This window comes from Felis catus, chromosome D3, assembly GCF_018350175.1.
Source record: "Felis catus isolate Fca126 chromosome D3, F.catus_Fca126_mat1.0, whole genome shotgun sequence".
NCBI lineage: Eukaryota > Metazoa > Chordata > Mammalia > Carnivora > Felidae > Felis > Felis catus.
Genome location: NC_058379.1, coordinates 29407740 through 29435417, shown reverse-complemented (window position 1 = coordinate 29435417; position 27678 = coordinate 29407740). Strand labels below are relative to the sequence as shown.

General features: G+C 46.8%; 2 protein-coding genes across 8 annotated transcripts in view; one reads left to right on the top strand and one right to left on the bottom strand.

Annotated features, from left to right (window-relative positions):
- Window positions 1–565: 565 nt before the first annotated feature.
- Window positions 566–25357, top strand: YPEL1 (yippee like 1). Of its 4 annotated transcripts, none has more exons than XM_023241711.2 (6): window positions 566–748; window positions 4946–5013; window positions 16870–17152; window positions 19927–19970; window positions 20886–20994; window positions 25133–25357. In XM_023241711.2, the coding sequence occupies exons 3-6, from the start codon at window positions 17036–17038 to the stop codon at window positions 25328–25330; spliced, it is 468 nt and encodes a 155-aa protein (XP_023097479.1). In that variant the 5' UTR covers window positions 566–748; window positions 4946–5013; window positions 16870–17035; the 3' UTR covers window positions 25331–25357. The 4 variants fall into 4 exon arrangements, with proteins under 4 accessions (XP_023097479.1, XP_023097478.1, XP_023097480.1 ...); XM_023241710.2 differs by having other exon boundaries at window positions 4946–5135; XM_023241713.2 differs by having other exon boundaries at window positions 579–748; window positions 4946–5135; window positions 22178–25357.
- PPIL2 (peptidylprolyl isomerase like 2) overlaps window positions 25004–27678 on the bottom strand; it is a 31891-nt gene continuing 29216 nt past the window's right edge. Inside the window, exons 20-21 of one of the 4 annotated variants that reach the window (XM_006938737.5) lie at window positions 27354–27456; window positions 25004–26482 (exon numbers count right to left, since the gene is read on the bottom strand). In XM_006938737.5, the coding sequence (XP_006938799.1) occupies window positions 27360–27456 (97 nt within the window). In that variant the 3' untranslated portion in view covers window positions 25004–26482; window positions 27354–27359. Of the gene's footprint in view, window positions 26483–26520; window positions 27457–27678 lie in introns of those variants that run through there. The other 3 variants (XM_003994971.6, XM_019814940.3, XM_019814939.3) reach the window with 3 other exon arrangements.

Below are 27678 nucleotides of genomic sequence, written 5' to 3'. Positions count from 1 at the left end.
TAGAGTGGCTTGGAGAGTTCAGGGCGGGTGGTCGGAGTGGAGGAGGACCCTATATTCTGGGGACCAAGTCTCTGAGTGGTCCAGCCAGGGAAGCCCGGGTCCCGCTCGTGACCAACCCGTGCGCCCTGCTTCGGTCCTGGAAGCCCTGGGCCCAGCGTCCCCTCGGCCGTTCCAGGCGAACGGGGAAACCGAGTGACCCGCGGGTTCCCGAGCGCCCGGGTCCAGGCCAGACCGCGCTTGCGCGCTGAGGTCTTCTTTGAGTCCGCCCCGCGCCCCGCCTCGCCTCGCCCGGCGCGGCCCCGCCCCCTAAACTTTGCAATCCTCATAGGCTGGCTCCGAGGCCGTTCTCGGTAGGCCGGCCAATGGGAGTGCGTCGCGCCCCGCGGCACGTGCGCCCCAGTCCAGCCCGGCCGGGCGCGAGCTGATCGAGCTCCTGGGCGCCGAGCGCGCGGGGCGGGAACGCGCGGCGCGGGGCGGGGCGCGGGGCGGGGCGCGGGCGCTGCAGCGCGCTGATTGGCCAGCGCCGCGTTCCGAGGCCGTTAACGGCGGCGCGGCCGGGCCGTGGCTCCAAAACAAAGGGCAGGCGGCCCGCGGGGCGGCGGCGGGAGGATGCCTCGCGCCCTGCCGAGGCGCCAACGGCCGCAGCGCGTCCCGGGCAGCGCCGGGGCCGCCTGAGAGCCGAGCCCGCGCTGACCGGGGCCCGGGCCGGATGGGCGCTGCGGGCCGGGGCGCGGACCGCCGAGCGGCCGTGAGTACGGGCGGGCCTGGACGCTGTTGAGCGGGCGGCTACTTTGTGGCGACCTGCGGCTTCGGGCGGGGCCTGGAGGCACCTGTTGGGCGTCCGGGCTGGCGGGCGGGGCGCGAGCGGGCTGCACCTGTGGATGTTTTAATTTGCTATTTGGCTCCGTGTTGGAACAGACCACAAAGCCTAATCTTTGATTTTGTCCCCCTGTCTCCCTCCCCCCCCCCCCGTCTCCTTCCCACTTCGGCCACAAAAAAATTAACAGAATGAACTAGATGCCTGGTGTGTAATAGGATTGTCCCTCTTAAAAAAAAAAAAAAATGTTGTGACTGGTGAGGGAAATGAGGACAAAAGAGGCTCCTAGGAATGTTTATTAAAGGGGAGGGGGTGTTTTCAAGTTGCCCACATAAAGATCGTGACTAAAATGAATTGTCCTCCGTATCAGTTCCCCGCTTGTGGCACTCGGATTTTACTAAAGCAGAGCTTGCAAAAGCCTTAGCTTGGAAAACCTGCTAAGTAGGGTCCCCCTCCCCCAGGCCTGCCTCTGACATCTTTGATGTCCAGATAATGCGCTGCGTTCCAGGATGGAGGGGTGGGGGTGGGGGAGCTGTAATTTCATTTTGGGTAGATAATGACTTTGGAAGACCCCAGTTTTCCCACCCCCAAGCTTTTTCTGTTCACTTGCATTTTTTCTTCTTTGTAGTCAGAACGTACACACTTTAACCTGTTGTTTCTTTTGCCAAGAATATTCTTCTTTCCACCCACCTCACTCCTAAACTCCTACCCAAGCCTCAAGAGGAGGCTTACCTCCTCTAGGGAACACTTTCAGGTGTTTCATCTGAGCCAGCTGCCCCTCTCCCACACCCATGCACCCTCCAACCTCTGCTCCCATCTAGTAGGTGTGACAAAGGTTTGCTGAGTCCCTGCTCCATGCCAGGAGCTGTGTTTGATGCTGGTTTTGAGTTTAGTAATCCTGCACTTGTTCTCCCCTACTTCTGGCCCTGAGCTCTTGGGTGGCAGTAGTGGCATAATTGAGGAATGCTAATACTGAGGGCTCTCCTAGACTCTTACACCTCCCAGGGTTAGAGTGTTTCCTTCTCGTAGGAACCTCTCCACAGTAGCACGGGGGCAAAATCATATCCTACCATGGACCTACAGCACAGGGTCTGGCCTGTATTGGGCACATAAAAAAACAAAAACAAAAACAAAACTGATCTTAATTACCAATCTGAATAGTGGCCTCAAAGATTTCATCTTTAAGGAATCTCTGTACCCAACATGGGGCTCAAACTCACAATCCCAAGATCAAGAGTTGCATGCTCCACTGACTGAGCCAGCCAGGTGCCCCAATAGCCTTTGCTTTTTAAACAAACTTTTTGTTATGGAATAACTTTAGATTTCCATAAAAGTTGCAAAGATAGTACAGACAGCCCCAATATGCCCCACACCCAGTGTTCCCCATTGTTACTATCCTACAATGCTGTGGTGCATTTGCCAAAATGAACAACTGACATGGATACACCCTTGTAACTGAAGTCCAGACATTAGATCTTTCCGGTTTTGAAGCACTGAAATGTGTAAAGCCCTTTATATTGGGAGCAGTGTTCCTGTAATGCCTATTCTTTGATTCCTGCCCATTGTCTTGTCTCTAAGTTTCACAAGGACTGCTATGCTGAGGGGCAGGGATGAGCTGGGAGAGGGAATGGGACTGCCAATAGAGTTTTACTGCATTTTTCCAAACTCTCGGAGACTGATAAATGAAAACAGTATTCTTAGTTATTCGGTAGCATGTATAACCACGTCAGCCCTATATGAAGTGGCCCTATAACCACTTCAGAGCTGTTCCAATGTGCAAAGCTGGCAAAACCAATACTCAGCTGCTGGAAATGCTTTAAATGCCAAGGTCAGATTGCCAATAGACTCTGCCTGGGTGGATTTAATGCCAGGAAGATATAAAATTGGCATTTCAAGAAGCTACTATGCTAAACTTTAATAACACAAATTCTTTTTTTTTTTTTTCAACGTTTATTTATTTTTGGGACAGAGAGAGACAGAGCATGAACGGGGGAGGAGCAGAGAGAGAGGGAGACACAGAATCGGAAACAGGCTCCAGGCTCTGAGCCATCATCAGCACAGAGCCCGACGCGGGGCTCGAACTCCCGGACCGCGAGATTGTGACCTGGCTGAAGTCGGACGCTTAACCGACTGCGCCACCCAGGCGCCCCTAATAACACAAATTCTGTTACCCTTGGAGCCCTGATTAAAACACAGATAAGCAGGGGCGCCTGGGTGGCGCAGTCGGTTAAGCGTCCGACTTCAGCCAGGTCACGATCTCGCGGTCCGGGAGTTCGAGCCCCGCGTCGGGCTCTGTGCTGATGATGGCTCAGAGCCTGGAGCCTGTTTCCGATTCTGTGTCTCCCTCTCTCTCTGCCCCTCCCCCGTTCATGCTCTGTCTCTCTCTGTCCCAAAAATAAATAAACGTTGAAAAAAAAATTTTTAAAACACAGATAAGCAAGGAAACCCCTATTGTTAACTAAGCCCATTGTGGCTATTTATTGCTATCCCTTTCAATTTGTAAGGGCTTGTCTGACTGTGTAATGACATCTGTTCTCTACCTGCTGGGTCTTTGATTTTGCCTTTTCCACATGTTCTGTTAGATCTAAGATACCGGAAGTAACTTTACTAACAACTTACCTACAGTTGTAGAAAATATGAACACTGGAAAAAAAAAAACAACAGCAATAGAAGTGCTTTCAAACCATTCTCTGATGCTCTTCATTTGAGATTCATTTGGTTGTATGTTAGATCTGCTAATCAGCAAAACCTCTAGGGGGTGGAAATTTTGTCAGGAGGTTCTCAGGGGAGGTTGGAGAAAGTTCTGAACAGCCAAGACCCAAGGGCTGAGGGTTCTGGGGAGGACAATGCCAGTTGGATTCAGAAAAGCAGTCACCATTCCTCCTGTGATAGACACCCTGGGGCACCTGGGAAGGCTGCCTGCTGGTGATAGTAAAATGGAAATCCTGGAGCCAGCCCACTGTGGTCCACACCCAAGAAAGGGCCCCTTAATCTGTCACCTGCAGAGCCTCACAATCAGGACCAGATTCCCTTGGGGCTTATGAGGTGTGGAGACACCCTTGCCAACCCTCTGTCATACTGTAGCAATGACATGACATCTTGTGTAATTCTCTGGACCTCCTTGTGAATCGCAGTTTACCCACAGATAAGGTAACAGCTTGGCTTGAGGTTCCATGGCCACCAAATATGTGGCGTGGTCTGAATTGAGCCCTCTTGTACCTTTGGTTCCCCCCTGCCCCATACCACCGCCCGGCAGCCTGTTTCTTTCCAGACCTCACCTGCTGGCTCCCTCATGGTGCCACACTCTCACCCCTGAGCCCTGGCCCACTTCTAATTGCTCTTTGCATCTCTAGTTTTTCTGTCTCTTGCCCCAACACAGGGCATCAAATGTTCGATTATGTTCTTTTTAACACTTTTTTTAAAGTTTATTTATTTGGGGGAGGGAGGGGCAGAGAGAGAGAGGGAGACAGAGGATCCAAGCAGGCTCTGTGCTGGTAGCGCAGAGTCCCATGCTGGGGCTCAAACTCACGAACTGCGAGATCATGACCTGAGCCGAAGTCGAACGCGTAACTGACTGAGCCACTCAGGCACCCCACCCCTCATTATGTTCGTTTTAGTATGCAATTAAATAATTACAGGTTAAGATTCATACTCTCTGTCCTCCCACTTCCATTGGCATTTGGGTCTAGAGCCCACCCTTTCAAATGAGAAGGGCAGTGGTGTGTGGATAGTGCCTTGGCCTTTCCCCCTTGTTGATAGCAAGGAAACCAGTAGCCTCTGCTAGGATGTGTCCCAATGCCCTGGCTCTGGGGAACTTTGTTACCAGCGGGTGAAATAAAGAAGGTATTCCAAGTTGTTGGAAAAGAAAGGCTCAGTGCGAGCACATTAATCAGTAGTCTGGTGGGAGACAGATGATGGAGGCAGGACTTGAGGCAGGAGGGAGGAGAAGTGAGGACTGGAGCTTGGAGAGCAGAGGCGCCTAGCCACTGGGTGTTGAAAGAGCCCAGACACCCCTTCCCAGATCCCCCAGAGACGCAGAGCCTGAGGGAGGCTAGAGGGCCAAGGGGGCTTTATTTGGGGGCAGCCAGATAGGCGGTAGGACTGAAGGAGTCTTCTCATCTCTCCCAGTGGGTCCACTGATCACCAGGCCTGCAGTTCCTGAAATGTGGAGGAAAACATTTCATCCTGTAATTCAAGTAAGAAGGAAGACTGTATGAAGGGAAGCTCGTTCTGCCAAAGGCAAACTAGACTCATGCTATTGCCCATTGATGTGAATCCTTCCAGGCCTTTCCATGCACGTGCTGTGTGTGTTTGAACAGTGAGTACATACATTTGGTGTCAAAACTCAAAAGTTCCCAAAAAGCATAGTGTAAGGGAAGTTGCTTTCCCCCATCCTTCCTACCCCCAGCTGAGGTCCAGCCTTGGAAATGTTTATCAGCGCATTTACCTTTCTCCTTTGGTTAGACTTGAGATGGTTTCTAATGTTTTGTTATTGTTGAAAATATTGTAACAACCTTTATCCAGTTATTTGCACATGTGCATGTCAGTCTGGAGGTAAAATGCCCCAGATGGGCCTGAGGTCTAGGGGTGTGTGCCCAGGAGTACTGATAGGTGTTACCAGGTGGCTACAACAAGCCCTCAGCAGTGGTGGTATCAACTTTTTAAGTTTTATTTATTTAAGTAATCTCAACATCCCACATGGGGCTTGAACTCACGACCCTGAGATCGAGTCGCATGCTCTTCTGACTGAGCCAGCCAGGTGCCCTGGTGGTATCTTTTTAAAAAATTTTTGCCCACCTGCTGGGTTGTAAGACATACCAGACTGCCTTTAATTTGCAGCGATGAGTGAAATTCACACCTGTTCATGTGTCTTCAGGCACAGGGGTCCAGGGCTTGGACTATGGCTTGGAATACACTATGGCTGTGTAACCTTGGCAGATTGGTTAACCTCTCTGGGCCTCAGTTTCCATATCTGCTCAGTGGGACTAATAAGAACCCCCCCCCCCCATCTTTTAGGGTTGCTGCCAGTTCTCTGATTCTCATGAAATCAACAGCTTAAAATAGTGCTGGTTTGGGCTGGGAGTCTCTTCAGAGCCCCTGTGTTTCCTTTTCTGTGATGGATGTTGATGTCCCTGCCACCCACCTGGGGTTCCACTTTCACCATGAACTCTAGCTGAATGCTGTCTCTGCCTGGTGCCTCCCTTCCTCCTCACAGGGGAAGTGGTGGGTTGGGACTGGAGCTTATGTGCCAGGAGCGGTAATACTGGGAGGTAACATGGTGGCACGGGTAGTAGAAAGGATGGGTATCCCCAGGTGTGGGGAAAGGAGCCTGCGGCCCTCGGGCAGCCTCCAGTCCATCCTGTAAATGTCAGAGCTGCTTGGTTGGGGCTTTATTTCTCAGTGTTTTTGTCTTTAGAAGTGTGATAATGGCACCATATGGACATGGGCCTGATTCACATTCTCTTAAAATAATTATACATGATTATTTTAGGAGAGAAATTTCTGAAATCCAGAATATTGTTTTTGCTCTAAGAAATTACCCTGCACAAATACCTTTTGGGGGGATGGTTGCTGCCCTCCAAACCCAAGGGAAACACAATGTCCTGTAGTAAACGTGATTCACTGAATGCATTTGCCTTTTAGTTACTTCACGGTGGTTCTTAACTTGCCAGTAGATCTGGTTGTAAAAGCCCATTTGTACACTGGTTGCCTGAAAACTTGCCCATGATTTCCCCAGTGCCACAGTGGATATCCAGCTTATTTACTTATTTTTATTTATTTACTTTAACGTTTATTTTTGAGAGAGAGTGAACACACAAGGGGAAAGGAGGGTGGGTGCAGAAGATCTGAAGTGGGCTCTGTGCTGAGAGCAGAGAGCCCAATGCAGGTCTCAAACTCATGAACCATGAGATCATGACCTGAGCCTAAGTTGGATGCTTAACCAACTGAGCCACCCAGGCACCCCTGGATATCCAGTTTAAAAGCCAACTGAAAACAGTGTGACACACCCCTCAGTGACCATGAATCCAGGCCTGGCTGTTTCTCTGCCAGGACACCCTTTGAGGGATGGTGACAGGGGTGGAGGTCAGGACAAAATGGTAAAATGTGTGTGTATGAGACACACTCCTGCTTTTTTTTTTTTAATAAATTTTTAAAAATGTTTTATTTATTTTTGAGACAGAGCATGAGCGGGGGAGGGGCAGAGAGAGAGGGAGACACAGAATCTGAAGCAGGCTGCAAGCTCCAAGCTGTCAGCACAGAGCCTGATGTGGGGCTCGAACCCATGAATTGTGAGATCATGACCTGAGCAGAAGTCAGACACTCAACCAACTGAACCACCCAGGCACCCCCACACTCCTGCCTTTCAAAGGTTGGCCATGAGTGCTGAGCATGGACAAGGCTCAGTAAAGGTGACAGGGCCGTTCCACAGAGGCAGCCCTTCTGGACGCTGGCAGCTCCTCAGGTAGAGGACACCTGGGGCGGGGGCCGTCCAGTGGAGGCTCGCAGTGGAATGGCACACATCCATGCCATCGAGCAGAAAATAAACAGAAAACCCTTGGCAATTTGCCACTTTGAAAGGTGTTGTCCCATACAGAGGGAATTGCATGCGAGCTAAAAGTGAGAGGTTTCCTCCGTTCTTATGAATAAAAGTGAAATCACTTTTTTGTTTTCAAGTAAACTCTACCCCCTGACGTGGGGCTCAAACTCATGACCCCGAGATCAAAGAGTCACATGCTCTGCCCACTGAGCCAGCCAGTCGCCCTGAAATCACTTGTTTCAAGGCTGGAGGGCAGTTTCTGTAGTTCTCCAGTCATGGGGAACAGTGTTTCGGCCACTAAAGGGACAAGACTCCAAATACCTGACCAGCTAGCTTGTGAATAATCTGAGATTCCTGTTTCTCGGCCTCTTCACTGTGTGCTTTTGGAATCTTTTAGAATCAGAGGGAGTCTGAAGAAAGGAAAGAAGGGACAAAACTTAAGCCTCCTTTCAATAAAAAGAGAAAACTCAGGTGAAGATATTAAAACAGACTCAACATGAGTTCGGTAAGAAATAAAGTCAGGAAGCACCTGGCTGGCTTAGTTGGTAGAGCATGCGACTCTTGATCTCAGGGTTGTGAGTTCAGGTGTGGAGCCTATTTAAAAAAAATAAGTCAGAACAGGTTCATTCCTTCCTTATTGGTCATTACTGATGGGTGGGGCATGTGTGTGTGTGTGTGTAGATCGACTTCGTCTATGTGGCCAGTGTGGGACATTGGGTGGGGACACAGGAGATGGAGCTGGGCCGGTGCAGGTGGTATCTGAATTGACACTCACCTCTGTGACCTCCCTCAAAGATGGGAGGGATGCCAGGGTTCAAATTCATAGAGTGTCCAGTAGTTTGGGGCAACCGAAAAAAACCTGATAAAATGTATTGGGACTAATGTGATATCGTGAAAAAGTGAAAGTTTGAGGAATCACTGATCTGGAATATCTCATATAATCAGACTTCTTCAGAACTACCTTTACACTTGGTTGAGAAGACCATATTTTGGAGAAAGAAATGGAGCTTCATTTTGGAGGATAGATGTGTAAGGTGTGGATGTGTGTTTCTTGTGTGGAAATTTCCCCCACAATATTCTTTTTTTATTTAATGTTTATTTTTTATTTATTTTGAGAGCAAGAGCGAGCGAGTGCGGGCAGGCGCAAGCAGGGGAGGGGCAGACAGAGAGGGAGAAAGAGAATCACAAGCAGGCTACACGCTGTCAGTACAGAACCGGACAAGGGGCTCAATCTCACAAACTGTGAGATCGTGACCTGAGCCTAAATCAAGAGTCAGATGCTTAACCAACTGAGCACCCAGGTGCCCTCACAATATTCTTGTAGTTGAGTTTCTCTGTTGGGAAATGGGATGAACCATTAATTTTTGTTTATGGTATAAAATAGGATCCAGCTTTTTCTTTTCCTGTAGATGGGTATCTGTAATGTCCAGCACCATTTTTGGAAACCTCTTTCTCAGTGAGGTGTAATACCACTTCGCTATATCTGGTGTTCATCTATGAATAGGTCTGTTTCTGGGCTCTCTTTTGGGTCACATTGACCTGTTTTCCTGTCCTGTGCCTGTGCCTTGATGACCATGGAAAATGGCAGGACTTGGGGCAACTGGGTGGCTCAGAGCCTGGAGCCCACTTCAGACTGTGTGTGTCTCTCTCTCTGCCCCTCTCCCACTCACACTCTGTGTCTCGCACTCAAAAATAAACATTAAAAAAAGAAGAAAGGAAGGAAGAAAATGGCAGGACTTGCTCTCTGGCAGACTCCGGTAGAGTACATGCTTCCTTTATGCTCTTTTTTTTTTTTTAATTTTTTTTTCAACGTTTATTTATTTTTGGGACAGAGAGAGACAGAGCATGAACGGGGGAGGGGCAGAGAGAGAGAGGGAGACACAGAATCGGAAACAGGCTCCAGGCTCCGAGCCATCAGCCCAGAAACTTCCTTTATGCTCTTTAAGAGGGTCCAAGTGTCCTCACTAGTTTTTAAGCTTTTTTTTTTTAATATTTATTTTTGAGAGAGAGCAGCAAGAGCACGAACAGGGGAGAGGCAGAGAGAAAGGGGGACAGAGGATCTGAAGTGGGCTGTCAGCACAGAGCTCAACACGGGGCTCAAACTCATGAACTGAAAGATCATGACCTGAGCTGAAGTCAGACCCTCAACCTACTGAGCCACCCAGGAGCTCCTTGTCTTCACTATTTGACCTTTGACATGATGGGGCTCAGGGTGTACTACCCTAAAATATGTCACCATATTGAATATCTTAAGCTGGAGGAATTTGAGAAAATGGCAGGAGGAGGAAGGTCACTCTGACCTCCCCCTTTGCCTTTATTCCCTGAAACAGGTCATTAAACTCCCATGTGAAAGGTGCCCTTCTGTACCAGGAGAATGGAAATTCTTACCACCAGAGACCAGGAATTTGGGGCAAAGAATTCTGTGTAAACAAACCTTGTTAAACCTACCCCACCTTCCTAATTATTTCTTCACCATGGTCTGCCCCTAGCCCGAACCCCTCTGCCTTGTCAGTTCTTCACAAATAAGGGGTTTCTTTGTCTAAAACGTAGAAGAGCTCCCTGCTCCGCTACTTCTTTGGGTCTTCATTCTTCTGTGAAGGCTCCCAGGTACATGTAAGCATTCAATAAAATTTGTGTGCTTTTCTCCTGCTAATCTGTTTTTGCCAGTTTAATTTTTAGACCCAGCCAGGGACCCCAAGAGGGTTGAGAAAACTTTTCCCTCCCCTACAGACACTTCTAGGAGAAGTTTTAAAATTACATCTCTCTTGCTGGCTCCCTGGCTTGCATATGTGTGTGTGCGCACACACACACACACACACACAAACACACACACACACACACACACACCCCTCAACACATCTTCCTCGTTTTTTATTTGAATTGGATTTAATTTAAAAATTACTTTGGGGCATCTGGATGGCTCAGTCGGTTAGGCATCTGACTCTTGATCTTCACTCAGGTCTTGATCTCAGGGTCGTGAGTTTAAGCCCCGCACTGGGCTCTCTGCTGGGTGTGAAGCCTACTTAATTAAAAAAAAAATAGGGGTGCCTATGGCCTGGGTGGCTTAGTAGATTGAGCATCCAACTCTTGGCTTTGGCCCAGGTCATGATCTCCTGGTTCGTGGGATCAAGCCCCACTTTGGGCTCTGTGCTGACAGCACTGTGCCTGCTTGGGATTCTCTCCACCCCCTCCCTCTGCCCCTTCCCCGCTTGCATGTGTGTGTGTGCTCTCAAAATAAATACAACTTTGAAAATAATAAAAATTACTTTGAGGAGAATTCATATGTTTATAATATCTTCCAGTCCTGATCTTGGTGTATCTCTCCATTTATTAAGATATTCCTCATTGTCCCTCAAAGTTGTATACTATTCTCTGTAAAGGTGTTTCAGATCTTTGAATTTATTCTTACTTTGTGTTGTTACACTGTTGTAGAAGTGTATATTTTCCATTCTAATCTTTATGCCTTCTTGCCTTGCCTTCCCCAGCTGGCTGGGATTTCTGGAAGTGCTGAATGAAAGTGGTGATATGGAGGTTTATTCCTGATCTCAAAAAGAATGTTTTCTAAGTCTGACCATTGAACATGATGTTCACTGTGGGTTGTTTCATCTTTATAGGTATCTTAACAGATATCTATAAAATCTATCTATAACAGATACCTATAAAATTAACAGATAAGGAAGTTCCCTGATGTCCCTTAGTCTTCATGGAATGTTAAAATTGTGAATGGATGTTAAATTTTGTCAAATGCTTTCTCTGCATCTATTGAGAAAAACAGATTGAGGGAACCATAGGCAGTACATTTTATTAACTAAATTTTCTAACGTTAAATGATTTTGTATTCTTGTGATAAAGTCAACCTAATTGTATTTTATTATCCTTTTAAAATAGTATTTGATTCTGTTTGGTAGTATGATTTAGGATGTTTGCATTTTGGCTTATGAGAAGAAAATTATAGTGAATTTTATTCTTTCACTGCCCTGGTCAAGGTTTAGTATCAAGTTAAGCTAGCTGTGTTCACTTTGATTTCACTAATGTTAATCAGATCTGAATTCAGGTTTGCTCTTTTCTTCCTGAGTCCTATTTTTCAGTTGTATTTCTTCCAGGAATTTATGTGTGTGGTTTGCATTTTCAAATATATTAAATTGATCACAACATCCATAAATCTCACTCAAAGAAAGTGATATTCCATTTCTATTTCTGCCAGGTTATTGCTTTGATCTGATCTCTCCCCCACTCCCCACCTTCCCTCCAATCATTGGAACAAAGCTTTATCAGTTTTATTAGTCTTTCTGAGAACAAACTTTTGGCTTCATTGATCCTTGTATATCCATGTTTTTCTTGTCTGTTGCATTGAATTTTTTACTATTTCCATATATTTTCTTTAGGTTTCTCTGTCACTTTTCTAACATCTGAAAGATGGGTGTTTAGCTCATTAATTCCACCTGTCTTATTTTCTAATCTACCTTCTAGAAAATTTTATGTTTCCTTGTAAATACTAGGAAGTACTTATTGTTTAATTCAAAATATCTTCTAATTTTCATTGTCCTTAGACCCATGGGTATAAAGAAATATGTTCCTTTTTTTCTCTTTGGATTATACTTTTAAAAAAAATCAGTATAATTGACATACAATAAATATCTTAGTGGCTTCAGGTGTAAATCATATGGACTGGATAATTTTATATATTATGAAATGATCCCCACCATAAATCTAGCTATCCTCTGTCCCCATACAAAGTTATTACAGAATTACTGACTATATTCTCTATCTGTACATTACATCCCCATGACATCTTTATTTTCTAAGTGGAAGTTCCTACCTCTTAATCCCCTTGACCTGTTTTGCCCATTCCCCCAATGCCTGCCCCCTCTGGTAACCAACCATTTGTTTTCTGGATCTGTGAGTCTGTTTTTGTTTTTTCTTTTGTTTTGTTTTGTTTTTTTTTTGTTTAGATATAAGTGAGATTGTATGGTATTGGTCTTTCTCTGTCTGACTTATTTCACCTAGTGTAGTACTGTTGATGTTGATCCATGTAAGATTTCATGGTGAGATGGTAAGATTTCATTCTTTTTATGGCTGTGTAGTATTCCATTGTGTATATACACCACATCTTCTTTATCCATTCATCTATCGATGGACAATTAGGCTGCTTCCATTGCTTCCCTTTTCTCCACATCCTCACCAACACTTGTTAATTTTTTGTCTTGTTGATAATAGCCAGTCTGACAGGTGTGAGGTGATAGCTCCTTATAGTTTTGATTTGTATTTCCCTGATGATGAGTGAGTGATGTTGAGTAGCTTTTCACGTGTCTGGTGGCCATTTGTATGTCTTCTTTTGAAGAATGTCTATTAATGTCCTCTGCCCATTTTTTTAAGTAGGCTCCATAATCAGCATGGGACTCAAACTCATGACCCTGAGATGAAGAGTTGCATGCTCCACCGACTGAGCCAGCCAAGTGCCCTCTTTGCCCATTTTTTTTTAAATTTTTTAAATGTTTATTTCTTTTTTGAGAGAGAGACAGAGTGACAGAGCATGAGCAGGGGAGGGACAGAGAGAGAGACACAGAACCTGAAGCAGGCCAGGCTCTGAGCTGTCAGCACAGAGCCTAATGCAGGGCTCAAACTTACAATGAGATCATGACCTGAGCCGAAGTCGGATGTTTAACTGACTGAGCCACCAAGGCGCCCCCCTCTCCTGCCCATTTTTAATCAGGTTGTTTATTTTTAAGTTGTGTAAGTCCTTTATATATTTTGGTTATTAACCCTTTATCGGATGTATGATTTGTAGATATCTTCTCCCATTGCCTGGGTGGCCTTTTGTTGATGGTTTCCTTTGCTGTGGAAAAGCTTTCCAGTTTGATGTAATCCTATTTGTTTATTTTAGCTTTTATTGCCCTTGCCTAAGGAGACTGGTCCAAAATACATTTTGCTAAGAATGATGTTAAAAAGCTTACTGCCCTGGTTTCTTCGAAGAGTTTGTTGTTTTCTGGTCTTACATTCAAGTCTTTAATCCATTTTGAATTTATTTTTGTGTATGATGTAAGACAGTGATCCAGTTTCATTTTTTTGCATGTAGCTGCCTACAGTTTTCCCAAAGACCATTTATTGTATATTCTTGCCTCCCTTGTCATAAATTAATTGACTGTGTGAGGTTTTTTTTCTGGGCTCTTGATTCATTCCATTGATCTGTGTGTCTGTTTTTATTTATTTATTTTTTGTATTTTTTAATCTATATTTTTAAATTTAATCTTTTTAATGTTCATTTTTGAGAGAGAGAATGTGAGCAGGGGAGGGGCAGGGAGAGAGGGAGATACAGAATCTGAAGCAGGCTCCAGGCTCTGAGCTGTCAGCACAGAGCCCAACGTGGGGCTTGAACTCATGAACTGCGATATCACACCTGAACTGAAGTGGGAAGCTGAACCGACTGAGCCACCCAGGCACCCCTGTGTGTCTGTTTTTGTGCCAGTACCATACTGTTTTGATTACTGTTCATTTGTAGTATAGTTTGAAATTAAGGACTGTGATCCTCCAACTTTGTTCTTCTTTTTCAAGATTGCTTTGGCTGTTCGGGATCTTTTGTGGTTTTATACAAATTTTAGGATTCTTTGTTGTAGTTCTCTGAAAAATGCCATTGGTATTTTGTTTGGGATTGCATTGAATCTATGGATTGCTTTGGGTAGTATGAGCATTTTAACAATATTCTTCCAGTCCATGAGCACAGAATATCTTTCCATTTATTTGTGTAGAAAGTAGTACATTTCTGAATTTCTAAGCATATGAAAATTTTCTCTTGTGGTATTTTCTTATTGATATCTAAATTTAGTGTTTTGTGGTCAGAGAATATATTGTGTTTTCAATCCTTGGAAGTTGGTTGAGACTTGTGTGTTTGGCTTTTCTGAATGTTTGTGTGCTTTAAATGAATGTGGATTCTGAAGTTCTTAGATACAATTTTCTCCATGTCTTTTATGTCTAGTTGGTCCATCACATCATGCACATAGTCTGTGTCTGTATTCATTTGTGTTTGCCAGTCACTGAAAAGAATAAAATAGTATATTTATACTACATATGCTGTATATTAAGTATACTATACATATGTAATAAGTATACCATGTTTATGCTTTATATACTATAATCAGTAATCCTACTGTGATTAAAGATTTATCTGTTTCTCCTTACGGTTCTATCAATGTTTGATTTATATATTTTGAGGCTATGTTATTAAGTAGTCAGATTTACACTTTATTTTTATTTTTATTTTTTTAATTTACATCCAAGTTAGTTGGCATATAGTGCAACAATGATTTCAGGTTTTACTGCTTTATTTTTTTTTTTAAAGTAATCTCTACACCCAACACAGGGCTGGATCCCACAACCCTAAGATCAAGAGTTGCATGCTCTACAGACTGAGTCAGCCAGGTGCCCTGTCCTTTTGCTGTTTTAGCTACTTTATTGTGAATCACATGCATATAATAAATACACAAAACAGGGGCACATGGGTGGCTTAAGGACCTGACTTCGCTCAGGTCATTATCTCACAGTTCATGGGTTCGAGCCCCGTGTCAGGCTTTGTGCTGGCAGTTCGGAGCCTTGAGCCTGCTTTGGATTCTGTGTCTTCCTTTCTCTGCCCCTCACCCACTCATGCTCTGTCTCTCTGTCTCCCTCTCTCTCTGTCTCTCTCTAAACATTAAAAAAATTTTTTTAATACATAAAACAAATATATTGTTAGCAAATAATTATAAACTATATGTCTGTGTTGCCATCACCCAGGTTCTAGCTTCATCTTTCAACCATTCTGTGTCCTTATGTTTAAGATATGTCTCTTGTAGGGGCGCCTGGGTGGCTCAGTCAGTTAAGCGTCTGACTTCAGCTCGGGTCATGATCTCACAGCTTGTGAGTTCGAGCCCCACGTCAGGCTCTGTGCTGACAGCTCTGAGCCTGGAGCCTGCTTCGGATTCTGAGTCTCTCTCTGTGTCTCTCTCTTTCTCTGCCCCTCCCCCACTTGCACTCTCTTTCAAAATAAATAAATAACTTAAAAAAATATATGTCTCTTGTAAATTGCATCTTAGATGAATTTTGTCTTCTATCCAGTCTGAAACCTTAAACTACCATTTAGCTTGATTTGGGGCTTGATCCTACAACTGAGATTATGACTTAAGCTGAAATCAAGAGTCGGATGCTCAGCCAACTGAGCCACCCAGGCGCACCTACCGTCCTATCTTTTTAAAGCTGTACAAAACAACACTGCTGTTCTTTTACTCACCTATTTACCATCTTCTTTATTCACCATTCCTTTTTTTAGACTCTGACATTTAGGTAGTATTGTTTTTCTTCTGTCTGAAGCACACACATCCTTGTACTTCCTTTAGTGGTATTTTGCTGAAGTCAACCTTTACAGTTTTCTGAAAATGTCATTCTGGAATTCTTGAAAGATATTTTCACTGGATATAGAACTCTGGAATAGCCAGATATTATCTTTCAGGACCTTAAAGTTACCTTTCCTGACCACCCTCTGGATCCTGTTATTTTACTTGGGAAGTTGTTCTGTTGAAAGGTAGTTTTCCCTCTCCTTCTGGATACTTCTAAGACTTTTATTTCCTTTTCTTGGTGTTCTACAGGTGCTCTGCCCCATTTTTCTCCCACTTTACCTTCTATAAATCTAAATATTTTTCTTAGCTTTTACTGTCCTTTTCAAGAAATCAAGCCACATCAATATTGTAAGCGTTTTCCCCTATATTTTCTTCTAGGAGTTTTATAGTTTCCATTCATACATTTAGGTCTTTGATCCATCCTGAGTTAATTTTTTTCACTGTTGTTTTGAGAGGCAGCAAGTAGGGGAGATGTGTGTGTGGGGGGGTGGTGACAGAGGATTTGAAGTGGGCCCCATGCTGACAGCAGGGAGCCCAATGCAGGGCTTAAACTCAAGAACCATAAGATCATGACCCAAACCAAAGACACTTAACCGACTATGCCACCCAGGCATCCATTTTTTGAGTCAGTTTTTGTATGCAGTGTTAAATAAGGGTCTAACTTCATTCTTTTGCATGTGAGTATCTAGTTTTCCCAGAACCAAAAAACTGCCCTTTCCCTAATGAATCATAGCACCCTTGTTTAAAATCATTTGACCCTACACAAGGGTTTATTTCTGGACTCATGTAATTTTTTTTTTTAATTTTTATTCATTTTGAGACAGAGCATGAGCAGAGGAAGGGCAGAGAGAGGGAGATATAGAATCTAAAGCAGGCTCCAGGCTCTGAGCTGTTAGCATAGAGCCTGACATGGAACTTGAACCCATAAACCATGAGATCATGACCTAAGCCGAAGTCAGAAGCTTAACTGACCGAGCCACCTAGGTGCCCCGAGGTATTAGTATTCTTTATGTATAATATTAAAGAATTAGATCTTCCAGTTCTGGCCCCCCCCACCCTATTCCTCAAAACACATACCTCCTGAACGTGCCTCCTTGACGTATTTTGTTCCCTCCATAACCCACTACTTTGTCTTGATTCATTGACAGGTTGTGACATTTTTCTCTCGTCCCAGCTGTGTGGACAGTGCCACACGCCCTCTGAACAACAACGGCTCTTGCATGCATATTTCAGTGTCTCTTTTGTCAGAGAGCCCAGCAGAGCCGTGGTTCTTCCGGTGCCAGCCCTGAGCTGAGCGAGGAGTGCCCTGCCGAGATGGTGAAGATGACAAAATCCAAAACTTTCCAAGCTTATCTGCCAAACTGTCACCGAACGTACAGCTGTGTCCACTGCAGAGCCCACCTGGCCAATCATGATGAGCTGATCTCTAAGGCAAGTGGTTTGTGCCCAGAAAATGATGAGATCCCCCTGAGGATGATCAGACCTAATTCATAGACAAACATTTAACCATCGTGTGACTTTGTGGGTCTGTTGTGTCCTGGAAGTGTAGAGACTCCTGGGCAGTATTGATGAAAGTTTCGTGCATGGTGGAGTGTGACTGCACTGTGATGTTGGTGTGCTTAGTGTGTTGGTCGTGGTGTTTGTGCAGTGGGTGGGTTTTGGAGGGATAGAAAATCACAAAAAGCAAGAGGAGTAGGTTAGTTTGTCAGAGCAGTAAAGTTAATGTAAAACCAAAACATGTCAAAGGAACAAAGGAAGTCTAGCAAATCTGTGGGAAGAGTTTAATAATAAGGGAATTAAGAAATTTTAAAAACTCAGAATGCTTAAGGAGAAAACAGCCTATCATAGAGGAATGGGGGAAAGAGGATTTTTTTTTTTTTATGTTTTATTTATTTTGAGAGCGAGACTGCCAAGCAGGTTCTGTGATGTAAGTGCAGATCATGCTGTAAGTGCTATCGTGCTATAAGCACAGATCACGCAAAACTGTGAGATCATGACCTAAGCTGAAATCAAGAGTTGGACGTTTAACCAACTGAGCCACCCGGGCGCCCCAAAGAGAGGATCTTTTAGAAAAATCGTCAGGACGGACACTCTGTACAGGGCCACAGCAGCTGCCCTGGGCACTCTGTGTAGGACCGGGAGCAACCTGGTAGATGAGAAAAGAACAGCCCAATTCCTTATTATTAAGTTGGACCCTTTTTTAGCAGCATCTGAGGTCTATAATCAACCACTTGTGAACACGTAAAATGATTCAAATGTAGTAGGTGGGAAGTTGTGACCGTTCTCTCCTGCCCATCCTTGTGGGTCACCACCACTTCCCCCCATCCTCACAGGTTTGCCTTCTTGGGCTACGTGAACCTCATGCTCCTTCAAAAACAAAGTCAGGAAGTTGGGCCTTTCAGGAATCCCTGCTTAAGCTTCGCACTTTAGTCAGTAGGAAGATCGCTTGCCTACTTGTGTTTTAGCTAGGTGATAATGAATGGTTGTCTCATTTCTGTTTATCATCTAAAATAAACACCGTGAAACGAGGCAGAGAGTTCCTGTGCTCTTGCTGCTGTGGCTCCTTTGTCCATTCAGAAGATTCAAGTCAGAAATGCGAGGGCCTCAGTTCCTGGTTTCTTGGGTGCCTTCCAAGGCAGGCTCCGTGTGTGTCACAGTGTCTGAGTTTGTGGAAGGCAGAGCCACTCTGTGACCGTCAGATGGGGCTGTGTGGCTTGGTGACCTCCCTGAGCCATGCCATCTCAGAAGGCATAGGTGTTTGTTGGCATCATCACGGTGTTGGTTCTGAAGCATGCTAGAGGCTCCATCATGGGGTGGGCCAAAAGGAATTTGGGATGCTTCTTTCAACGAGCCCGAAAGACTGTTTTTTAAATTACATTGAAAGTAGAGACCTGCTAGGTGGAAACAGCCGTGACCTTAACTGAGTATCTCAGGATGAAAGTCATGCTGAGAACCTAAATGCACCAAGCACACAGTCTGCCAAGAGGCATCAGACCTTGCATTTCAGCTGGTGATACAGGAAACTGCTGCTTTTCCTTCCATACATTGTTAGTCCGTAAGTTACCATGTAGAGCAGAATGCAGTTCATATGAGGACAGAATTATTGTCTTGACAGGTGTTCACGAGCCTCTGGGGCCATCTTTGTCACTAGTAAGCAATGCCTTGGTCCAGGGGAGCTATTCCTGGTACAGGCAGGTCTAGTTGTTAGAAGGCTCTGATTTTATCTGTGGCCCACATCTGGCACACCACCTGTTTTCTGTGAAGTATTATTGGATCACAGCCACGTTCGTCTATTTATGTATCATGCCAGAGTAGTTGCAACAGAGGCTGTGTGGCCCCCAAAGCCTAAAATATTTATCAGCTGGCCTCGTTTACGGAAGTTTGTAGGCCCGCACTCTAGTCTGACTTCTATCTAAACCCGAACCTCAGCTCTGACCATATCACTGATCCAAACCCTGTTTAAACAAGTAAGGATTTGCAGAGTAGGTGAGAGAATTAGGAAAATTGGTCTACCGAATTGAAGGCTGATAAGGATGTGCAGGAAAGCCTATGAGATGATTATTTGTTAAATTGGCCATGATGTAATATTCCTTATTCTAGAAAACCACTTGAAAACTCTTCTTAATCTGAAAGGTGTATATTTCTTTCTTTCTTTTTTTAAGTTTATTTATTTTGGGAGAGAGCACACATGTGAGCAAGTAGGGGAGGGACAGAGAAAGGGAGAGAGAGAACCCCGAATAGGCTTCGTGCTATCAACGCACAGCACCACCCCCTCTCCCCGTCCCCCATGCAGAGCTCAAACTCACAAACTGTGAGATCATGACCTGTGTCAAAACCAACAGTCAGTTGCCCAACGGACTCAGCCACCCAGGCACCCCTAAAAGCTATGTAACTCAGTCAAAACACTGGTAGCCTCAAGCTAGGTTATACCACAGTAACAAAAAGCCCCCAAGTCACAGTGGCTTACCACACAGGTCTTGCTCCGGTGAAATGTCTGTCCAGGGTCTGGGAGCACTGTGACTCCCGGGTCCTGTGTGGGGTCCAGAGCCCCGGAGGCCTGTGGTAGCCGTTCCTCAGCTTGGCCCTCCGCTCACGTTGAGGCCATGACCTGAAAAAGTGTCTCCACCTTTATTCCAAAATGCAAAACTCACCATCCCTTTTCATCTTACCACAACAGATATGTGACAGCTTTTTCTTCTTTGCAGTCTTTTCAGGGAAGTCAGGGACGAGCCTACCTCTTCAATTCTGTGTGAGTACCACTGCCGTTGGCCTGTGGACCTGCTGTGTTCATGGTCACGTTACATTTATTGCTTTTGTACATCCGTGCAAACAATTACTCAAAGGCTAGAATGACCAGAGGGTTTTTTTTAAATTATTTTTATTTTCATTAAAAAAATTTTTTTAATGTTAATTTTGAAAGAGAGTGCAAGTGAGGGAGGGGTGGAAAGAGAGGGAAACACAGAATCTGAGGCAGGCTCCAGGCTCTGAGCTGTCAGCACAGAGCCTAACGCAGGGCTTGAACTCACGAACTGGGAGATCATGACCTGAGCCGAAGTCGGATGCTTAACCAACTGAGCCACCCAGGCTCCCCTTTTTATTTTTTTTTTATTTTGAGAGCGAGAGGGTGCGTACGAGCCAGGGAGAGGGAGAGAAGAGAGAATCTTAAGCAGGCCCTACACTCAGCACGGAGCCTGTCATGGGGCTTGATCCCACAACCTTGGGATCATGACCTGAGCCAAAACCGAAAGTTGGACGCTTAACCAACTGAGCCACTCAAGCACCCCAGGTCAAGTGTTTTTAAGTGATCTTAAATAATTGTACCCTCCAGTCAGAGTTTCAGGGAAGAGTGTGCTCTTACCTGAGGAACTAGCTCCCACATGTGGTGTGGTCTGTGCCCCATTTGTGGTGGGTTTGAATTTTACTGCGCTATGCACCACAGAACTGTCACCTCCCTAGGAACCTGGCCCATCTTGGAATTCTCCTGGGGAAATGAACAGTTGTTCCTTCTCATACAAGGTGGTGGTGGGCAGGGGGCGGGAAGGTGGGGCATTAAGAAGAAACACTGGTGCCTTTGGTAACCAGCTAGCTGGAGAAATAACCACCTGAGGCGGGAGCCAGGGGAAATGCTCTGGTCTCCAGCGATTTCCTGCCTCCTCCCCTGTAGGGTGAACGTGGGCTGTGGCCCCGCTGAGGAGAGGGTCCTTCTTACTGGCCTGCACGCGGTCGCAGACATCTACTGTGAAAACTGCAAAACCACGCTCGGGTGGAAATATGTAAGTAACTGTCTATTCCAACCTCTTGGACACTGCACAGATTACCAGATAAAACACATTACTAACAGACACAAAATTCGCGAAGGAGTAAGCCCTCCCCCTGGAAGTGTCAATCCATGTTTTAAAATAGAAATTCTGAGCCAACTAAAGATAGACGTAATCACATAGGCACACCTGCCCACACCTGCGCTCCCAGGGCAGGGGTGACAGCCATGCCTCACAGTCCCACCCTGCAGACCTAGGCCCCTGAGGGGCCCCTGGAATGAGGGGAGGGTCCCACCTGTCTGGAGGATGCTCGCCGACTGGCCAGGCCTGCGGTGGCTGCTGACATTACTTAGCAGTAGTGATGTCAAGCAGAACCGTCTGTGGTGCTCAGAAGTTTCCGCCGCGCCCACTGAGGCCTGGCCTCCCCCTGCCCATCAGAGATTTGGCCTGTGGGCAGCTTCTGCTCCCTCACACTCCCTGCTCCCGTTTTCCCCACCCCTCCTTTCAACTCCCAGATTTGTCCCTCTGGCCCGCACACCTGGTGCCCCCTGGCCATTGAGTGCACGTCCACCCTGGGCTCTGGCATCTGAGAGGCGTGTCTGGGTATGGCTGGCACCTGGCTCATGACGTGCTCTTCTGCAGCGATTCTGGTCATCTTAGTCAGGGCCAGCTGCTCTCCCTCTTTCTGTAATTCCCGATTGTTCCTATTCTCTGCATTCCCCAATCACACATGGAGATGGGCTTGGTGAGGCCTGCACACACCCCCAGCCCGTTCCGCTCCACTCTCACTGCCCACCCAAGGGCCTTCTCTTCTTCCGACATCTTGAATGACCTCCAGGGCACTTGGCATAGTTGCCTTCACTTGCCCCTTACCCGAAGTCCCTGCAAGGAGGCTCTGGCTCCTCGGCCTCCCAGACTGCCTCGCACATGGTAGAGGCTCGGTAGCAAATTTATTAGCCTTTCCCTGTGAGTTTATCGGCAACTTCACAACGAGTAGGAGTGGCCTGTCCTGTCCTAGGTGTGCTTGTCACCGAGACAGACCCTGCCCCCCCGCCCCAGCCCTGGTCAGTACTGCACACAGATCACCTGGGGAGATTTAATACCATCCACTTATTTTCTTTACCAAGCGTGCAGTGAAGCCAAAGTGAAATCGATTCTGCCCTGAGACCTTCTTTCTACTTTTTTTTTCTTTTTCAAGGAACATGCCTTTGAGAGCAGTCAGAAATATAAGGAAGGAAAATTTATTATTGAGCTTGCCCACATGATCAAAGACAATGGTTGGGAGTAAAGTGAAAACTTTGTTCTCTTCTGAATCCTATTTTGTGAAAGAAACTGTAAATGTAACGGAAACCTAGGAGCATCCTGGATGACAGTTTTTCTTGAACTTTGAACCTTGTAGGCTGGCCTCTCCCAGCTGTTCTGGTGGTAAGGTGTCCCCTCAGCCTCTGTCCTGTTCATGTACATGGCTGTTTCCGAAATGTTTCAATGACCTTTTCTTCTCAAGTTCCAGAGAAAGAATTAACCAACTGATGACTTACCCGTCTAGTTAATACCTTCTTTTAACCTATGCCTTTACAATAGAGTTTGGTTGTGCTCTTTCACGTTTGATAGAAAACCAAACTGAATTTCTGCTGACTACAGGGTTAGGGTCTTTTTAGAGAGTAAGTTCATTCCTCTCTTTTGGAATGAGGGTACTATAGCCCACTTTTTTCCCCTAATTCGTGAAACTACAAATGGACTGTTCCTCTTGCAGATGAACTGTTAAGGCATAGTGCTCATTTAAGAATCTTCCAGAAGCAGCCAATGAATCTATATGCCAAGGGACCTTTTTCTTTTTTAAGCTTTGCTCAAAAACAGAAGACACCACTGATTACATTTTAGATAAGCTATAAATAGAGAAATATGCCTAATGGAACATCTTGTTTATTTAAGCCAACAGCTTCCCTATCTAGAAAGCAAGCATTAGCAAAGACTATTCCAGGGGTCTGCAGGGGCACGCTATTTAGGCTGCAGTCCGGCAGGGCCCTGGCGGTGGGGCTTCTGCATCAGTTGCTGAGGGTGGGTGGTCCACAGAGTTAGAGTTTAACACACTGGACCGAGTAAAATCGGATTTCCTTTTCTACTCTGATGTACTTGAAGAAAAAGAATTACTTTTGCATATGAAAGAGGCCAGAATGAGCAGGATAAACTTCCAAACTTGAGATTTGAGAGATTGTTTTAACATTTTTTTCAGGAAAGGTTAAAGTTCTAAGACCTATTTAAACTTTGTAAATGAATATGGGTCTCCTGTGCCCCACTGGTTCTGTCCCTTGAACTGATACAGAAGGGATCTGGGCAGTCTTCTAAGTCCTGTGTCTCAACCATCCACCTGTGCCTCTGCAGGGAGAGGGCACTGTGCAGAATTTTGGCCAATGTTCAGAGCATGGAGGTCAAAAATCATTCCCAAATAAGTTCTGTTTTTCAGTGTTTGAGCCTGACTCCAGCTGCTAGGCCTGGCCAGCTGCTCCAGGGGTCTGGTGGGGCCTCCAGTGTAGCTGGAGACCCCTGAGTCCCCATTGCTGGGGGTGGGGGCAGGAAGAGAGGGCCCAGGGAGGCAGGGAGAGAGAAGGGCAGCGTGCCCAGAGGTTTCTCTGCCGGGCCAATGTCTGAAAGACAAGGTCAGCCCCGTGGCAAATGTGAGCTGGCTGGGAAGGCTGAGAACGGCTTCCAGTCCAGTGGGAGGTCCCTTTCCTCCTTCCAGCCCTCCTGAGCCCCAGAGCCCATGGCCCCCCTGGGTGGTTTTGGCACAGCTGCTCACCTAGTTTCCCTTTTGGCACCATCTCTCGGGTTAAGCCTTGGAACGTGGGGAAATGGCGCTGCCTTGCTGTGGGTGAGGGCACTGGAGTGCGAGCTAGTGTATACGCATGTCTCCAAGTATCGGAGGCAGATCTCTGTACAGCCGCGTAGGCCTCTGCGTGTACAGGTGCTCCAGCAGGCTGCTGCTTCCTGAGCTGGTGTGCCCCCCCCCGCCCCCCTCCCCCAGATGTAGGTTGTCCCAGAGCAGCCCCGTGTTTGAGTTCATGTGCAGCTATACAGCCTTCAGGCTCCCAGGGCACAGTCCTGCACGCATGGCACACTCATTGCCACGGTCAGAAACCTGAAGACGCCGCACTTGAGCTGGCATGTGAAGCACGGTCACCTGCAGCTTTGGTCCTTAGTGGCAACTTTGAAAGGACACAAAGACGCCTTCGTTGAGGAGTACTCCTCTTTGAAAACTTCACCTAAACTGACACCTCCCTTCTTGCCTTGGTGCCTCCATGAGCCTCAGTGCTGTGTCTGAGGCTCCAAGAGGATGAGGGAAATGGGGGTCCTGGGGGTGCTGAGGGCAGGGCTCCCGAGCACTTCTCCGCAAGATCTCCACGTAAACTGAAGAATCTTCTCAAATTCTTCTGACCGATTTTTGTATATACTAAACTTCTATTTAAAGCTTTTATATGTTCTGGGCAAGTTTACTGCTCCTTCGATTTGAGCACTTTGGTTTTTGTATTGTCTTTTGTGATGGCATTGAAACATTTTTACTAGTGGTCTTAGGAGGCCTTGTTTTATTTTGTTGGTAATTGATACCAACAAAAACCCTTACCACTTTTTTTGTTGGTCTTCTGAAAAACCCAAGCTCCTCTTGAAACCAAAAGAACAGACCGTGAGCTGGCTTCAGGGAAGGACATTCACACACGAGACCACAACCAGATGTGCTGGTAAAGTGTTGGAATGTTCCACCCTTCTAAATTCCTAAACAGTAAATATCATCCTGTGACTTTTATTTAAATTATTTAAAATATTTTTTTCCTTGAAGTTTGGGAAGTGATGCCAGGATCATAAATGCATTTAAACTATGTGGTGTTCTCTGGCACAGCACATCTACTCTAAAAGTGTGGTTTAGTTTTGTTGCTGTTTTATATATACATATATATATATAGTATTTTTATACCTTAACGCTTATTCTTGATGGCATCTGTCAGATATTACGCGAAATCAGAAATGGGAATCTTTTTTCAAAAGTCCTTTAATTTACCTGATGACTTCACCAGGTACTTAAAAAATCCAAGTGGTTTTAATACCTAGAAAACTAAGTTCCAAAATGACCTACAGAAATGTAAACCCTCATTTGTCAAAGGCTCTTGGGTGGATCTGCAGCCCAGAGTGGCCTGGCCATGCCTTGGGCCAGGTGCATGTGGTCACTGGGTGCAGCTGGAGGGACGGACCAATGGACAACAGCCCGAAGGTTTGCCCCTTGGAGCAGGACTGTCAAGCTCACGTGCACAAGCCTCCTTCAGCCTCTGCGTCCAGCCCTCTGTCCTCTGTGTCCGTGTGAGGTTCAAAAATAAAGCTTCCAATGTCAGATGTGTCCTTCCCAGTAGCACCTCCTGTTGTGGGCACTGGGGGCCCTGGATTCCCACAGTTCTCATTGTCCATGGCTTCTCCCATGTGGGGTCCTCCTGTTCCTTGAGGTGGAGAGGCAGGTAGTCCTGGGTGTGGGCCACAGGGGAATGTGGCTGTGACTACCCATGGTCCTTGCTGGGCGGGCCTTAGTGAGTCCGGGCATAAGGCAACAGAGCTTTCCCTGCTGCGGCTCCGGTCCCATGTGGGGCCATGCGGCCCACTGTCTCCTAGAGCTCTGTGTCACCGGGCTCCTACCAGTTGGGCTTGTGCACGTAGCCCGAGAACGCCTAACTTGAGCTCACCCCTCCTGAACGCTGAGGGGTTAGGAGCCCTCTGGGACTCCCTCTTCACCCCCACGTACCCGGAGTCCACGAGCGACTAGTCAGTGGCCTGCAAGTGCGTTTACATGGCTGTCACTGCATCCAGCCCTCTCCTCCTGGGTGAACCAGACTCTTGGGATACATTTCAGGCACAAACACTGGAGTGTAAGCCCTTCACTAATTGGGAGGGTAGTGGTGAGGAGGTCATGAAGAGGGATGAGGGCCAAAGGCAGAGGCTGACAGGTAACTCCCTAGAGCCCAGGTCCCTGGTTCCAGCTATGATCACACGCAAGGGATTGCAGAGGCACAGGGTGCCTGTGGGGCTCAGCCTTGTTCTCAGCACAGAGGAAAGCTGGTGGCAGGCCTGAAGCAGGATGACCACAGGCTGATGAGCTTTAGGCGGGTGACACAGATATGACCTGTGTGGATATGCACAAGGGGCTTGAACAGATGCAGGTGAGAGATAAGGGGCTTAGACCTGGGGTTCAGCATCAGAGATGGAAAAAGAAGAGCCCCCCCCAGCATGTTCTGGAATTTGAAGTTTGGGTGAGGGGAAGAACCAAGGACAAGCTGGAAAGAGTGGTGGCCTGTGCTGACCTTTAGACCATAGGCCTCAGGAGTGGGTGTGAGGAGTGGACAGCCTTGGGGCCAAAGGAGACAGACAGTGGGAGGCGGCAGCTGTCCCCACCCTTCTGCAGAGGCACTTTGGGAAGGCCGAGGTAGCCGTGTCAAGGTCAGAAGCATGGAAACCAGGCTGGCACAGGCTATGGAATGAAAAAAAAAAAGGGTGGGCAGGCAAGCATGTTTTTTAAAAGACATTTATAGAAAAATAGAATTAAGGGATTTTTAAGTCTGGAAACGCTGGTGAGGCTGGCCTAGAAGCTCTGGTGCTAGGGCTGGGGGTCAAGTGAGCATGTGGGGAGGCAGGGGGCCAGGGGGCACACCAGCTCTCTGCAGCCTTTGGCACATCCATTGGTAACAGCAGGCGCTGGCTGGCTTCTCCCATGTGTGGTCCTGGTCCTGTCCTGAGCCGGAGAGGTGGGCAGTCCTGGGTGTGGCCCTCGGGGGAACATAGCTGTGACCACCCATGGTCCTTGTTGGGTGGGCCTCAGTAAGCCCAGGTATAAGGCAGCAGAAAAGGTTTTAGAAACTGATGTCAAGGCTCTAGTCTAGCATCCTCAAGCCACCGGCAGCAGGGGCCCCCCCAAGGTTTGGATGCCGAACCCTGCCCCCAGAGTCTCCCGATCAGAAGATCCGAAGTCTGAGACTCTGTTTCTAACCAGGTCCCAGGTGATACGCTGAGTAAACAGTCTCAGACAAAATGACCGAAGTGGGGTGGGGAAGGGAGGAAGGCCAGAGTCAGGACACAGCCTTCCTCCCTGTCCCAGACCCGTGCTGCAGGCTGGTCTAAGGGCCACAGCCCACGCCTGGTGGTCCAGGTCGAGGGTTCTAGGTAGGCTCAGGCCTGGAAACAGGGCCAGGCCACTGTACCAAGTGAAGGTTGGGAAGGCCCAGGGACCAGGAAAGCGGAACAAGCAAGAGCTCTAGTGAGCTGTAGTCAGGAAGACAGAAAACTCTGTGGTGTGGATACAGGTCCCCAGCCCTGAGTCCCTATGGGGATCCAGAGTGACAGACCTGCTGCTACCATGAGCTGAAGTCCCCAAAACCTCGGCTGGGTTTTTTCTTGGCTACAGGGACAACTGCACTGGTTGAGGGCTCTTCCTCTGCTACACGTTTCCTAGAAAGAGAAGAACCACTCTAGCTGCTGTGTACCAATTCCTGGAGCTGGGGGCCCACACCCTCCCACGGCTCCCCTCAGCGTGATGTCACACAGCCACGTACCCCCAGCCCCAAGTCCTCAATCCCCAGCCTGTACAGTGGCCCCCACGGCCCCTGCTTGTCCTCACCACTGCTGGGTTCTGACCCGTGGGCACTGGTAAGCTTGGAGAGCACCATGCAA

Excerpts from the sequence above, each read along its gene's own strand:
- YPEL1 (XM_023241712.2), top strand. The coding sequence starts at position 17,036 with ATGGTGAAGATGACAAAATCCAAAACTTTCCAAGCTTATCTGCCAAAC. Across the intron at positions 17,153-19,926 it reads ATGATGAGCTGATCTCTAAG|TCTTTTCAGGGAAGTCAGGG; the intron begins GCAAGTGGTTTG and ends TCTTCTTTGCAG. Across the intron at positions 20,995-25,132 it reads CCACGCTCGGGTGGAAATAT|GCTCTTGGGTGGATCTGCAG; the intron begins GTAAGTAACTGT and ends CATTTGTCAAAG.